At 40.8% G+C, this 16,310-nt stretch overlaps 1 protein-coding gene across 3 annotated transcripts in view; it reads left to right on the forward strand.

Annotated features, from left to right (window-relative positions):
- The window catches only part of carmil3 (capping protein regulator and myosin 1 linker 3), a 110,301-nt gene that overhangs the window by 75,155 nt on the left and 18,836 nt on the right, over positions 1-16,310 (forward strand). For all 3 annotated transcript variants that reach the window (XM_008432998.2, XM_017310136.1, XM_017310137.1), the window contains exons 19-31: positions 1,844-1,940; positions 2,058-2,112; positions 3,114-3,286; positions 4,158-4,226; positions 4,624-4,717; positions 6,343-6,441; positions 6,514-6,633; positions 11,580-11,693; positions 12,124-12,299; positions 12,385-12,472; positions 13,950-14,075; positions 15,067-15,133; positions 15,285-15,472. In XM_008432998.2, coding sequence (XP_008431220.1) covers positions 1,844-1,940; positions 2,058-2,112; positions 3,114-3,286; positions 4,158-4,226; positions 4,624-4,717; positions 6,343-6,441; positions 6,514-6,633; positions 11,580-11,693; positions 12,124-12,299; positions 12,385-12,472; positions 13,950-14,075; positions 15,067-15,133; positions 15,285-15,472 — 1,466 coding nt within the window. The remainder of the gene's footprint in view (positions 1-1,843; positions 1,941-2,057; positions 2,113-3,113; positions 3,287-4,157; positions 4,227-4,623; positions 4,718-6,342; positions 6,442-6,513; positions 6,634-11,579; positions 11,694-12,123; positions 12,300-12,384; positions 12,473-13,949; positions 14,076-15,066; positions 15,134-15,284; positions 15,473-16,310) is intronic.

The raw sequence follows: 16,310 nt of genomic DNA on the forward strand, positions 1-16,310 counted from the left end.
TATATATATAATTTTTTTGCTCTCTGAATGAAGCATTTTCAGTCTTGGATGCAGTCACATTTTACCATGGTTACCGCTTTCTCTTTTTCTCCCTCATTTTAACAAAATAGGGTGAGTAGGTGTGTGTTGGCGTGCAGTTGGGAATATTTTGGAATTTTTGTGGATTGTGAAAATGTCTCTCTCTTCAAAAATGAGACATTTTCACAATGAAGAAAAAACTGCCTCTCTAAGCCGTTCACACTTGTTAAAAACAAACGAGTTTACACACAAACCTACTGCGATTTGAGGAAATATTTCCCCATTTTTCTGTGTTTTTAATTTACTTGTCACACTTAAACGATTCAGATTGCTAAAAAATTTTAAATATCTGACCGAGACAACCTGAGTTATTATCAAAAGCAGTTTTCAAATGATTATAGTTACTAAGAACTCTTTGTGAAAGAAAGATAAGTAATTGCCCACTAAACATAATTGCTGTTCTTTTCACACTTGATGGGGTGAACAGTCATCAATAATTTGCAGTAACAAGTCTTTTTGAGTTTTCTCCTGTGCATAGACAAAAAGCCATCAGATTTCCGACTAAAAGGCATCGGAATTAAAAGTCTCGATTGATTGATTGATTAATCGATTGACTGATAAACCACCACATTTGACTGTAAGTATGACGGTGTCTTGCAGAAATACTGTTAGCTGCGTAATAAACTTAACAAGTTACACAGAATCCAAGGCGTTCCACTTCTGTCTCGCACATCCACAGAAACTTTTTTCCAAAAATCTTCAGGCTCGGCGAGATGTTTTTGGCAAAGCTAAGAGAAGCTTCTATGTTCACTTTTGCGCTGCTGAGATTTTTACTTTAACTTCTCCATGGTTACCATTTTTACTCTTATTGTTGAATCATGAACTCTGACCTTAATTGAGGCAGGTGAGAGCTGCAGAACTTTACATGTTGCCCTGAGATCTTTTGCAACAATCTGATTGAGTGACTGATGCACATTTGTAGTAAGTTTGATTGGAAGGTTCACCACTTTTTTCTTTAGATCGGTTTATGAGGTTTTGCTTTTTGAGACCTAAAGTAACTTCATGTTGTTATATGGGTTCAATTTAAGAAATTTTTTGATAACGTAATCAAGTTACCTTCAGTTTTTATAAAAATGCTGCATATATCAAATATGGCTCCTGAGTTAATGCCTTAAAATTCGGCCTCTGTTTTTAAAAACTCATGCTCTTTCTGACACTCTGCCTTCAGGAAGCCATCACAACATTGCTCGTCTTTTAAACCCTTTAACAACATTTTTACCAGCGTTTCACTGAGAAGTAGCTCGTATAATGAGCTGAGTTGATGCACAGCTCCACCAGGTGTTTGCTAATTGCTGCTGGCTAGTTTGAAGGGGCTCGGAAGCTGCGGTTCCGAGGAGGAGCTGTGCCTTGAAGGCAGTGCTTGGTCCAAACAGGGTTTTTGTAAAGCTGAATGGTTGCCATGGGAGATGGAAGAATTGAATGTGTGAAAGAATCAAAACAGCACTCCAGGTGTTTTTGAACATTATGTGTATATATATATATATATATAAAACTGGTTATATTTGTTTACTACTAAAACAAGAAATTTTTCTGTACTTATTTACAGGACTGTAGCTCGTGGCAAAACCCACTTTTATTCTCTGAATATGCTATTATTTTCCTTTCCAGAACTAAAACGCTTAAAGTTGAACACCTGTTCTCATGCTTTACTGGCACTTCCATGGCGGTGATTAAAGATCTTCTCTGAAGCAGGATCTCAGAACGACTCCACAGAGCTTAGTCCTGCTGGCTTTTTGACTCGATGCGCTTCTCTGTTTTGGTTCAGGTTTGGATGCCGACTTGTTGGCCGTCATCCCAGCGTTCTCCCGGCACCCCTCCCTCAAACACGTGATGTTGGGGAAAAACTTCAACATCAAGGGCAGGTACGGACCGCAGTGGGGGGTGTGGGGGAGCGGCGGCACAGATGGTGGTGAAGTTGATGCAGATGATGAATGTTTTTTCTTTTTTCTTCCCCCCCCCTCCCATTTGTGCCTCCTCAGGGTGCTGGATGAAATCCTGCAGAAACTAGTTCATTTGGTGCAAGAAGAAGAGTGTGTGAGTTCGATTATGTAACATATTGTACCCATGCATGCATCTGTGATGTTATGCACAGATGCACGCCTACACACGCCTCACAAATTTGTCGCCGCACGCACGCGTGCGCTTCGCACGCCCAGAGACACACACTTGTCACCGAGCTGAATCCTTGTCCTCGTTTATGCCTGTTTAAGCTCAGTCCCCACCTGCCACACACATAAGGTGCAAACATCCTCGCAAGTCATGTTGTCTGCGGGCCTGATGAATGGTTCGTTTGGTCTCAGTCTATCCGGGAGACTCCAGAGGCTCTCTGTTTTTCTCAGCTCGGCAAATCCAGCATGACAACTCGCTTACTCAATTATTTACTGCTGTTGATGGCGACGGCTCACAACAACGCTCTTTAACACAGCGAAAACGAAACCGTGTGCGCGTGAACTCTTACGCCTATCAGTGTAAATGAGCACGTTAGAAGGGATTGCGCGGTTGGACTAGTTTGCCGCATGGCAGCCTGTCCCTTTTTACACGCCGAGGCGATAACGTCAAACTTTAAAAGCGTCAAACTTCGAGTTTCAGTGTGGATCCACATCAGTTGTGTTTTAATCAAACTAGTTTGGTCCGTTTTGGAGGCGAAAATGCACAATCAAACTCTAGTCCGCACAAAAACCGACGTCTCTCTCTGTGGTTTGAATACACGCATGAACGCAAAGCAGATCGACCGACTGCTCCATAAGCAGGAAGTGTGCTACAGCGCAAGGCATTCTGGGTAAATACAAGCAAAACAGACATGTGAGTCTTGTGCTAGCAAGAGAAACAACTCGTGGTCTTTAACCAAAGAGAAATCCTACAACCTCTGAAAACTGATGCTGTTTTGTCTTTGAAGATTTCCATGTTGTTGACTTCAGTGGTTCTTGGTGTTAGTTCTTGGTGTTACTCCACAACTGCTCTCCCACAGTTGTCATCTGAAGATCCTTAACCCTTTACTAGATTTGTCCCATTTTTTCCCAAATTGAATCTGGCAGGCCCTGCAGTCCCTCTCTCTGGCCGACTCGAGGCTTCGCCACCGGGGAACAGTGCTGGTCAACGCCCTGGGCTCCAACGCCTGCCTCCGGAAGGTGGACCTGAGCGGCAACCTGCTGGAGGACTCCGGGGCCAAGATGCTGAGCAAGGCTCTGCAGATCAATACGACACTCAGGTATGCGCCTGATAATATATATATATATTTTTTATTCTACATTCTAAGGGGATCAATAGCACTTCCAACAGATTTTCCATGGAGAACCAAGCAACCCAAACTTGCAGAAGTTGGTCGTCACGGATGAAAGGGTATGAATAAATAGAAAAATGAAGATGCGGAGCGCAGACAGGAGAGTTGCTTAGAGGCAGAGATTCAGAGGAAAGGCTCACCATTGCAGGGGGCGAAAACGTAACTAAGCACTCCTGGGAATTCAGCGATGAATCATCATAAGAAAATAAAAGTCCTTCAGGCATCCTGTTTGTTATAACACTCAGGAGTGAGAGAAATGATGCTGCGTAGCTCTTTAGGTGCCTGGAAATACAGGTATGAAAAGAAATAATGGGAGCTCATGAGAAGCCGCAAATGAGGACAAAATCCACATTGGGGGGAGTGGATGATTGAATGGTTGGAAATGGGGATGAAAGAAAGAAGGAGAAATAAATACAAGGAAGGAATGTGGATGGAAGACCACCTGGAGAGAGTGAGAGATTTGGGTTTTGTTGATTTGAGTTTCTAGGGCAAAACGTGTTGGGGCGGAGACGGGGAGACGGATGCAAAGGGAATATGGACAAGAACTGGTATAAAAAGGTTGGACAGATGCTGGATGGAAGTGGAATATTTCACAGGGGCTCATTAAACGGCTTGTTCTCTTTCCTGTATTCCCTCAATGCAGGAAAAGAGTGATCCAATCATCGTCCTACAGCCAACCAATTACTGTGACCGTCTTACAGCAGGAAGGTGTGAAAGGCAGCTGAGCGTCTTCCTCCTGATTTCTGAGCCTGTCCCTTTCTATTTCCTGTCTGTCTCCCCCCTAATCCCCACCCTTCAGGAGCGTGACGTGGGATCGCAACAACACCACGGGAGTCGGCTTCCAAGACGTGGCGAGAGCGCTGGAGCAGTAAGCCGAACGCTACGTATACCAGCCGGTTTTTATTTTTTTGTCCGTTTGAAGACAAGGGGCTCCCTCATAAAACAGATCCCTCACAGAGACATATGAAAGGCAGATAACCATCCTTCTGAAGTGTTTACTGTTTCACAGCATTTCATCAGTCTTCTGACTGGTGTGCCTGTCAGATCTGTGGAAGTGCAAAAGTTTCTAAACTTGTCTGTGTGGACAAAGGCATGTGGGTGTTTTTTTTTTTTTTTTTTTTTTTTTTTTTTCATCTTTGGGAACCGGCTACGTCTGTAAGAGAGGAGCTGTGGGCATTGTTTGTTTGTACTAGTTAGCATCAAGATCATTTTCTTTTCATCCACGCAAAAGTGACTTTTCTTTCTCTTCTCTCTCCATCGCTTAGCAACTTCACGCTGCAATTCATGCCCCTCCCCCTTTGTGACATCGCTCAGGCGTACCGCGGCGCCCCGGAAAAGACCGAACAAGCCTTGGCCAAGGTCAGAAGTGCTAACACGTCGTTCACTTACTTACTTCACAGTGTGGTTGACGTACTTATCGTTTAAATGCTGTCATTTCGATTGTGGTGCCTCTTGAACTTTTTTTAACTCTGTGTCTTTTATTGGGATTTTATGTGTCAGACCGACACAAAAGGGTGGATATCTGTGAAGTGGAAGGGAAATTATATATGGATTGAATATATATATTTTTACAAATAATTTAAAGAATGCGGTGCCCACTTGTATTCATCTCTTTAGTTTGTGTTGCTACATGTACAGCAGCTAGTTTTATTGGGAAAATTAAAATTTCTGCCATTAATTAATTTAAAAAAGTATAAAGCCATGTATCATTTAGAATAAAACAGAAATAGCCTTTATTGTCATACAGAGGGGAAATTCTGGTGTTACTGCAGCCTCAACACATATTCATATTACATTTTCAAAATAAAACTATGTTGTCACTTTACTTCACAGAATCTGAACAAAATACATTAGAGTTTCTCACAAAATGTAAAAAAAAAAGTGGAATTTATAAGAATTTGAGCTTCTCAGTTCACTCATTGTAATCAGTCTTTGTAGTATTTCTATTATAAAAAGAATGAAATATTTGAAAGAATACTATGTTTTAATTTCCATTCATCCAAATTATGTATACCAGTAATATGTTTACCCTGTTGGATGATTTTGCCGTCGACTTCCCCGCTGATGTACCAAAAATCACTTTAAGCCTGGATCGATGTGCCACACATAGCACATTCTATGCTAAAAACATGCATTTAAAGAAAATATAATGATTTATAAATACAATAAATCTGTGGCTGTAATGTGAGAAAAGTGATTCCATAACTGCAATCATTGTTACTGTCGCATTTTCAGCAAAAGGATCCCAGCGCCAGGCTTCCTGACATCCTGCAGGCTTAGTGAGAAATCATTTCTGCAGAGCAGTGTACTTTGTACAATGAAACCACATCAGAGTCATACATTTTTTATCAGTAAGGTCCAATTTATTCTAAATTTATTCTGCACTTGGATGGAACCTGTGAATGTGCGACTACGACAGGGAGGCGTGTGATAGCAGCTGATCCGGACAGAATCCGTTCCTGAATTAGTATTTTTCGGTTCCGAAATGGGTCAGTCATGTTGCCTCTGTCGGTAGTAGTGCCATCTACAGACTTTGCAGTCTGTTTACATTCCTCGTCAAGCTCTGCTTTGCCAGAAAAAACAAAAATAAGCAGCATATCCCCCCGGAATGCACTTTTAGCGCGATATATGTCGGCTCTTGTTATGCCAGGTCACCTTTGCTGTTGTAACAGCACTCTCTGGTTAATTTAAATATATATATATATAAAAATCAAATTAGTGTTTTTCTTTTCCCTCCCCTGCTCTGTCTGAACATCATAATTCCCTGCGTAATGTTCTATCTTGCAAAATTTGATGACCCAGCCTTTGTTTTCCATTTGCTGAGTCAGGAAAACAAATCAAAGTCACTCCTTTCTATTGCAAGGGATCTAAATCCTGTTTCCCTATTACCATGCAAATGAACTTGTCTTCTGCCTCATGCTCAAACCTGTGTTTTGTTTTTTCTTTTTTTTTTTTGTTGTTGTTTTTTTTCTGTGGGGGGCCAGATCCAGCGCGCACTGCTCAGGAACAACCAGACTCAGCGCTTCTCTCAGAAGCAGGCGCTCAGGCTGCACCAGGGTCTCGTCACCAGCACCGCTGAACAGGTCTACGTCTAAAAATATGTGGTGTGTGTGAAATATTTGGGTTGGACATTGAAATTAACTTGCGTATTTTAGGTGATGGAGCGTCTTTGCGTGAGGGTGCAGCAGCAGCTTTGTGTCCTGAAGTCCTGCGAGGACGGAGACGAGGTCCAGACTGCCAGACAAATCCTCAAAGAGGCCAGAAACTCGAGAGCTGTGAGTGAGCTGTGTGTGTGCGTGTGTGGGTGTGTGTGAGAAAAGTTCATACTTTGGCTAACTGGGCATACTGTTGCAAATGAGAGTTACAGGAATTATTTCCTCTGGATTTTGTTTTTTTGACACACTTCAGTGCTCGACTGTCAAAGTCATAGACGTTGAAGTCTACGCTTGCAATGACAAAATCAAGAATGTTTATGCAAGTCATTATAACTGGTGCAGTTTTAAGTGCTACAGTCAATGAAAAGGAACCCGGCAGTGTGCAAACAGCAAAGTATTCCTTTAGTTTAAATAAAAGGTTTACATTTTCCCAAAGACAGACAAAGTGAACACTCCAGGCACATAAAATAACAAAGGTCAGTCCTAAGTTTTTTTAAATTTTTAAATAAGGAACAAAATCAACTATTTTTTAGCTTTCTATAATGCTATAAAGTTATTTAATCATAAAAAAAAAACATACCCCAAGCGTTGCTTTGACTCATTCATGCATGTGTGAGAAATCCTTTAATCTCCCATGGCAACCACCGTGGGTGTGGCTCAACGCCTGCTCAGACAGTGCGCTGCACATTTTCCAAAAACTCCACCTTAGAGCTTCAGTCTCCAGCTGAGCTCTTCCAGACTAGCGGCAGCAGCAATTAGCAAACACCTGGTGGAACTGGGGATATGCTGAGCTCCTAAAAACGGTTGGAAGCGGCACCAATGGACGGCTTTGAAAAGCCTTGTTGTGATGACTTGCCCGAAAGGAAGTTCTTAAAGAGACAGGGGCCAACTTCATCAGATACAGCTATGATACAAAGTCAATTTTTTTAAAACTTGTGCTTGCATTTTATTTTTTTTTTACATCTGAAGGTAAAATATTTACTTGATTGTGCTATAAAGTGGCACCATATGCCTGAAAAATACATAATAAAGGAATCATGAATGGAAACTTTCGAAGAAGTTTCAGCATGTAACCTGTCTACATACTGCTTCTACAAGCTGAAATCCTGTGCGTTGGCTTCTACGGATGTAAAACATTTCCTCACACGCCGTTGGACATGAAAAATCCAAACTTTTAAAGTTTTCTTTAGAGCTTTTGTTTCAAGAATGTTCTCTCTGTTTCGCTCTGGACATACTAACCCCCCTGGTCTGGTACACTCATACATCAACGCAGGATTTGGGACGGATCGTTCCAATAAAAAGCGAGGTATGATCAATGGCATTGATGGTGCTCAATTAGTCATGGCCAATTATGTTATTGAGTCTGTAATGAAAAGTCCATACAGGGTAATTTTGAAAAATTTGCTTCAGCGAGCTTCAGATCTCCCCTGTAATGAATCGCCAATAGTTTAATATTCAGGTAATTAAGCTGAATAAGCCGTCAGGTCAGCAGTAGCGGTGTAAGAACAGAATTTGTCAAAGCTCAAACAGCAGGAAGGTAATGCTGGGATGTTTCTTTCTGATTAGATGTAAATGAAATCAGCAGCAGCTACAGACAAATGGCTATTATTGAAGGTTTTATGCATTCTTAAACGATGCTTGAACTACGCTTGGTAGAAGATGAAAGCAAATGAGTCAACTCTAGTTGAACCGGTTAAGTTTTTATGCCCCACATATCCATGCACCGAACCACTGCCCCAGACTGGGGTGGAACAGAGGATGTGGAGTGGAGCATGAAAAAAAACAAAAAAAACTGTACATACAGCTGCCAGTGATTGTTAGTAAACCAGACCAGACAGATTGGTCTGTTATGACACAAGAAGAAGAAGATAGTGAATTCACGTGTTTCCTGTTAAGGTAGCTGTTCTCAACGTGGGCGGTACCGCCCCGCAGGGGGCGTTCAGAGGACGGCAGGGGGCGCTGGATGCCTTTGGGGGGCGTTTGGTCGAAGGTAAACTTTACACTTTAAATGCACAACAATGCCAGTTTAGACTTTGAGCAACTTGGTAAAACTGTATTGTGTAACATTAAACCATGCTTGGCTGCAACTGTATCGATGGCAGCTCTTCTTCTTCTTCTATTCAGTGTTTGTTAGCTTCTGTTAGCTTCTTGGCGCAGCTCCGTTCTCCTGCTACTGGTAGCTAAAGATACCCTCACTGTGTATCCCTCTGAAAAATGAACCAATTTAAATAAAGAAATAAAGAAATCCCTCCATGGGTGATGTCACGATAGCGAGTGTTCATTTTATAGCGTTAACACGGTGCTGTAAGTGGTCCGGTATGAAACGGGGGTGATAGAACAACACAGCACTTTTAAATTTCAGTAATCAGAATGCAGAAATTGTTTACGTTGTTTTAAAAGGTTAATGTCAGTCTGACTTTTCCCCATCGATACGCTTCCCGACCGCCCTGCACCTTAGGGGCTTAAAAAAAAAAGACTTTCACATTGCGCAAAACTCTGAAACAAGAGAATCAGGACATAAAACGGAGCGACGAACTAGATGTGAATTATGGCATAAAAACAGAGAATCCGACGCTGAACATTGAAAAATCGACCCATGATGTGAAACACATGATGATTAGGCGGCGCAGCAGGTGATGAGTGAAAATTACTGATGGTCAATAAACGATAAAATAAATGTAGCAACAGGAAAGAAACTAAAGTGGACATAGTGGTAAACCAAGAGAGGATAATACTAATCAAATGAAACTAAATGGAAATGAATGAATAAAATGCAAGAATAAACTAAGAAACTAAAGTAAATACAGAGAAATAAACTGGTATGGCAAGACCTTTCGAGCAATAATTAATACAGAGACTGTATGGCAAGAATAAACAGACACTATTTCCAGATAAAAGGTAAAATAATATTGTTGAAATGTTATGGGTTTGTTGAGACCACATCTAATACTGAGAATAAATATATCTTACAGACCATAACAGTAAATAACGGATCACTTATTTATGTGTTTAATTAGATTTGATATATTTATTTTTTCAGTATAATTTTTCATGTCAGTTTTCATGAGGCTGATGACTCTATGACACTTTGGAGAAACTGAATCTATAATCAATAGACAGGTCTATATAAAGATATGATCCATGTTTCTGTCTCATATTTGTATGGCATTAAAAGGACCTGGAACTTTTGTTTTTCCACTGAAAGCTGTGGTTTGCACAATAAATGCCATGTGGGTGAAGTTTTATGGATGATGCTCTGATGTCCCATTTTCCTGAAGGCAGCACAGAGCTGCACCACCAGAAACTCACAGAAACACTGAAGAGAAGAAGAGCTATGATTAATGTAGTTACATTTCTATCCATGTTTTAATGCTGCAGAGCTCAGTCTTTTTGCAAATAGTTCAAAGTTTAAACAGGCATGTTGTACATCTTTTATCTGCTCATTTTGTGCAAGATTTAACAACTAGAAAATGGCACAAAATTATATTTTTTCCACTCTAATTGGCTGCTGTTAGGCCTACTGATTTTAACTTGAATGTTCATTGCATGTTTCATGGACACCTGTGAAAATAATTTCTATTCCCATGACATTTTTGTTCTCTGGGAAATTATTTTTGATGATAAATACAGAAACAAGCATAAAAATCAAAACATCTACAATATGTTTTGTACATGTAGTGATAGTAATATTAATGATAAAATAATGGTCAGTGCAAAGTAGCCTACAAATTATTTTGTGGGGGGCGGTGAGGGACCTGGATAAAGGCTAGGGGGGCGCTGGCCCAAAAAAGGTTGTGTTAAGGCTAACAACCAGGACGTTTACTATACCAACATTTCAAACTGGAGAAATGGTGTCAAATCAACAGGTTAAAAAAATTCTGTGAAAAATCAAATAACAGTAAAAGGAGTGTTTTTATTTTGTGTTTCTGTATCGCGAACCAGCTTAAAGCGTTGATTCCGATGTTCAGACCAAAAGGCTCTTTCTGGAGCTTCAGACTCTGCTGTCAGAGGTGAAGACAAACACAGAAGCGTCCTTTTGTTTCAGCTTAAAGCAAGTAAGAAAAAAACAAACAAACAAATTGTCAGTGGACTAATTATCCAGCCTTCCTGCACTGCTGCCATTAGTGTGTGGTGTCAGCATGTTTTGGTGTGTTCAGGAGCGACCCTGTTTATTTTCTTGAGTATTAAATTTTTTCATCTTATTTTCTTGGATCACTTACAGCTGATTGGGTCGGCTGCCCCAGGTTCCAGCTAATTTCTGGTTAGCTTTGTCAGCTTCAGACTGGTTCTTAAAAAAATGAAAGAAGAACAATAATGATACTAAAAAAATTATTTAAATAGCACAATTTAAATAATTGTGCTATTATTAAAGCCAACAACTAAAGATGAAAAGCTTCCATCGCTTGTAAATTAACACTGCCCTGTCATAGATGCAAATTTACACACACAGGCCCAGATGAAAGTTTCAAAGGTTTCATGATGTTTTACTTTGATCTGTTTTTGTTTTTGTTTTTTTAGTTTTATCAGCTCTAGTGGCCTTTGATAGTTAGTTGACAGGAAGGTGGATAATGAGAGAAGGGGAAGACATTCGGCAAAGGTCGCCAGGCAGGGAATCGAACCTGCCACGCCAAGGACTGAGGCCTCCATATGTGGACTGTGCTTAACCCCTGCGCCACAACAGCACACCCTACTTTGATCTGTTTCAACACCAGTTTTAGGGTGTTTTTGAGATCATTGCCCCTTTAGAAAATCCCAAGTATTTCCAAACTTCTACCCACAGACAAAAGAAATTAGGTCAAAATGAGATTAGATTTAGTTTAGACTCAAAGGCACTCAGTGTTTCAGCTGTTTTTCAGTTTTCTAGAAGTTTGTTCCAGATTTGTGGTGCATAGCAGCTAAATGCTGCTTCTCCACATTTGGTTGTGGTTCTGGGGATGCAGAGCAGAACCAGAACCAGAAGACCTGACCTGAGAGGTCTTGATGCAACAACAGCAGACCTATAATCGTTAGCTCAGAGACTTAATGAATTTAATTTAGTGAGTGCTGGCTGTTTGTGTCTCCGTCAGCTATACCCGTCCCTGTGCGAGCTGGCCCACGTCCTGTCGGTGGACGGCCCCGTCAAGCAGCGGCTGGACACGCTGGCCGGAGAGCTGGCCAAGGCCGCAGACAAAGAGCTGCAGGTAAATCACCGCTTTATTTCCATTTACGCTACTGTTATTTAAATAGGAGCGAACTGGTTGCATTTAGATTGCCTATTAATGCTGCATGCTGACTTCAAAAGAAGTGTTGCATTTTAAATCCACAGGGGAAAAAAAAACACACAAACTTGCTAACCTTTCCTATGAAAATCATTTACAAAGGGAGACGGAAATGCGGATGTATCGAGAATCTAAAAAACTTTGCAAAGTTTAATTACTTTGCTTGTTGGGCTTTTTCAGCCGTTTGGATCCAACAGATGAAGCGAACATCTGTGCGAACAGACCTTATGATTCATTAGCTTAATAACACATTGAACAGCTGCGTTGCACAGGCAGCCATGAATACATTTCGACGAACCAACAGTAACTTTTCCAACAATCTTTGGTTCTTGTCACAATGTCGCCTGTTCAGGTGGTGGTGGACTCCATGGTGTCTCTCTGCCGAGAGCTGTGTCCCATGTCCTGCTCGGCCGCTGAGAGACTCAGCCCGCCTCTCTCCTCCATCTCCGAGCAAGTCTCCATCCCTCGCTCAGCCATCCGCAGCGCTCTGATGGAGAGAGCGGCCGAAGACATCAACCAGGCTCTGGAGTGAGAACCGCAGCAGATTCAAAGCTTCCAATCACGCAGGACTCTGGGGAACATGCTGATTGAACTGTCGTTTCTTCGTGTGCAGGGAGGTGAAGCTGTCCGTGGTGTCCTATCTGACAAACTCTATCGTGGATCAGATCCTGCAGGAGCTTTACACCACCCATAAAACCCTGGTACTGGTAATATCCCTTTAATGCATGACTTCTTTTTAGATGGTAGAAAACGCGTGTTTGTTGTAGTACTACTGTATATTAGCTCCTCTTAATTGAGCTGCAGGAACATAATGAGTGAAATTAGCTCAGCTGTCGCAGCGTTTCATGCTAACGTATTTCATCTTGAAAACTGGGCAGAGGTTTCAGTTTTATTAAACCTTAATGTATTTTTTATAAAAACTCTGCCTTACGCTAAGGAGCTTGAGTTAGACTGTAAATAACACCTTATTATTTCACCACATTCTGCATGCTAGGTGCTATGCTAACGTTGTATTATGTTGAGTTGCTAGCTGTTGGCTAATTGTTATCTAATTGTGTCATGTTGCAGATGTTGAGTTATTTCTTCTTTTTCTATTTTACCAGAAAAAAGTTTTTCCTCTAACTGTGACATATCTCTACTTTCAAGAATAATTTACTCTGTAGCTCAATTCTTCCAGATGCTAATACTTTTTCCGCTGCCACCATACATGGTGATTCACACAAACTGCTCTGAATTCCTCAAGATTCTTGACGTTTAGCCTCAAAGTTCAATTTCATCAGCCTCTTCAAAGCATAATTAAAGCTCCTTTCACCTAATGTCAAGCCGTTACTGTATTAATAAGCTTAGTTAAACAAAATAATGAAATAATTCAGGAGATTTTGATGAATCAATTTTGCTAAGCATCTTAAAAGCATAAATTATTGATGAAGATGGTTATAAATGTATATGATTAATATAAATTTTTGTTTTTTGTTAACACCTTTATGCAACCTAAAGAAAATATTGAAAAGCGACTTCTCCTCTCACCTCGATGATGCAGATTAAAGTCAAAGCTCATCGGGATGAAAATGATGGAAATGTAAAGTGAATCAAAACCAGCAGCAGAAATCTTATTTTGAAGGAATTGAAACCTGTAATATCTGGAGTTATGTCAAAGTGGCTGTGATTTTAGTGTTTACCACCGTCACTAGAAATGTTTACTTCCTTGTAGGGGAAATATTTATGCTGTCGAGCAACACAGAAGCCTGGTTTTGAGGTAGTTAACTTTATGATCTGATGCTGCAGGATCCAATCTTTACATAATGTAATCTTTGAAATGAACACGGCTGAAAAGCAGACCAGGAGAGGCTTCTAACTGCATTTACATTCTGTTCACTATTTCCACTGTTATGTCTCATTCTCCTTGCTGTGTTTTGCTGCAGTGCCAGCCTGTCCTCTATCTTCCCTCGCTTTGCTTTGATGATCAAGAAATTGAGTGTAATTCATGTTTGTCTCAGGCTTTCCAAACCAAATCGCCCTTTTGTTCTGTTTGTGAACCTGACACGCAGAGAGGACAGACCCACCTCTCCTAGGACACCACATTTAAGGACAGTCGGTTGATTGATGTGAACACTTGAATGACGATGTTGTTGAATGTTGTTGATGTGTGTGTGCGTGCGTGTGTGTGTGTTGCGTCAGCTACGACAGGTCTCTCAGGCGAAGCGCTGGGACGATGTCGGGACGGGTAGGCGATCCGTCAGACATTCAAGACTTGTTGAATCGCTAGATTTCCCTGATGAGGACTTTGGAGTGAACCTCGGAATAGTAAGTGTTTGTTACGATATGATGGGAAGTCTAAATATGTTTATCGTCTTTCTGGCGTGATATCGATGAAGATTTTAACACAGAACCCACTACCATACAAAATTTCCCACTGTGTCCCGATACAACTTTTTAAAATCCCGATGTGATACCCATATCGCAGCTTTGAGTGTTGGCCGATACCGATATTGACCCGATACGATAGCACGAATCATAGACGTTTAATACGTATTTAATAGCGTGAAATGTTATAAAAGACTTGATCAAGTGATAATACTCAACAACAACAGATATGATAACTACTGACCCATTTATTATGAACCAGTGGGTCTACTTTCAGGATACAAATACTGCTGGATTGAAATGCTGGGACAGAATGCTTGTATCTGTGATTGTACACTGCAAAAACTAAACTTCTTACCAAGTAATTTTTTGTCTGTTTTTCAAGTCCAAATTTCTTAAAATAGTTATAATAAGACAAAACCAACTTTCAAGTACATTTTTCGCAGAAAAAATTTAATATTTTCCTTGTTTTAAGTCAAACAAGGCCTTAAACAATAATTCTTTAATATGGATTAAGAAAAGTACTAGTTCTACTGGCAGATTATTTCACTTATAACATGACATTTTTCCATGTGATGCTCTTTATTTGGCTGATATCAGACCAATTTCTGATATTGATCAAATGCATTTTTGTATGCAAAGCAAACACTTACTGCTTTATGTTTATATTCCTTAACATTTTTATTACAACTGAAAACTTAAGTTGGACTTTATAGTGTGTTGGGCATTTGTATTCAGCTGTCTTCCTAGAGTCTCCAGCTTTGACGCTGTTATCCCACAGCATGATGCTGTCACCACTATGTTTTAAGTGGATACTGTGTTATATTTCCACCACACCTCATGCTGTTCATGCAAGCCAGAAAGCTCAAGGATGATGCACATTTTTGCAATGCACTGTACTTATATTGTGTCTTCATCTTCCCTGGTAAAGGATACCATGGCGATCAAAAAGCGGAGCTCCAGAACCAGAAGGATCCGTCCGGTCTCCACCAGAATGAGTGAGTCTTCTGCCTCTGTTCCAGCTTGCTTTCGACGCAGCTTAGATCAAAGGAGAGTGAAGCAGAAGCAGAAGAATATTTGATTAATGTGCTGCAGGTCAAACGCGACAGGATAGAGAGATCTCTGTCCCAATTAATTCCTGTCTCTCAGGTTTAGGTGACGAGCCCAGTCCCTCTCCCACTCCCTCCGCTCCTTCCCACTCGACGTCTCTCACTCACTCGGCCTCTTGGGAGTGCCTTTCCACTCTCCCCACCAATGGCTCGCCTCTGCGTCACGTGACCCACGTCCGGCCACGCCCGCCGCGACGACACAGAGCTGCACACATTCCTCCTGAATCTGTGAGTAGACTCCTCTGATGTGACGTGCAAAAAAAAAAATCACTCCCCTCCCGTTAAAGTTTAGTATAATTTGTCATGTTACCACCACAGACTGAAGGTGTTTTTTTTTCTTTTGTTTGTATAGCCTTCTTATATACAAACAAAAAGTAGTGCATGATTAATAATCGGAGGGAAAATGGTTAATGGTTTCCAAAATTTAAGTAAAAAAAAATTTCAAAAGTGTGTAGAATTCCAATGAGGAGAGAGATCCGTTCTGTGAATCTCTGAGGTTTGAGAACATTAGCAAGCAAACAGCATCCCAAAGACAGAAAAACCTGTCAGACGGGTCAGGAATAAAGCTGTGAGGAAGGACTGGGTTATCGAAATACTTGAACATCTCACAGAGCTCGGTTCCGACCCGTCATCTCACATCAGCGGCCGAGGTGGGAGAATCGGTTGATACGCCAAATATTAGTTGTGAACTCCATAAATTTGGCATTTGTGGAACAGTGGTGAGAAGAAAGCAAAGGACGCCCGTCCAGTGTCTATATATTAGTATTCACCCCCCTTTGGATGCATTACTCTTTTAATTGCGAAACAATCAATTTACAAAAAGAAATCGTTCAGTGTCCAAGTGAAAACAGATTTCTACAAGATAATGATATCTAAATGAAAATATGAAATATCAACAGATGCTTACATAAATATTCGCCCCCTTTGTTTAATTAGGAGTGACTGACCTAATTAAACAGAGGTCCTTTCAACTGGAGCCAGTAGTGGAGATCAAATGAGACTGTGTCTATAAAGTCAGCTGGTTGTGGAAGGTGCATTCAGTGGTTAATCAGACACTCCAAGCAAA

Source organism: Poecilia reticulata, linkage group LG17, assembly GCF_000633615.1.
Source record: "Poecilia reticulata strain Guanapo linkage group LG17, Guppy_female_1.0+MT, whole genome shotgun sequence".
NCBI lineage: Eukaryota > Metazoa > Chordata > Actinopteri > Cyprinodontiformes > Poeciliidae > Poecilia > Poecilia reticulata.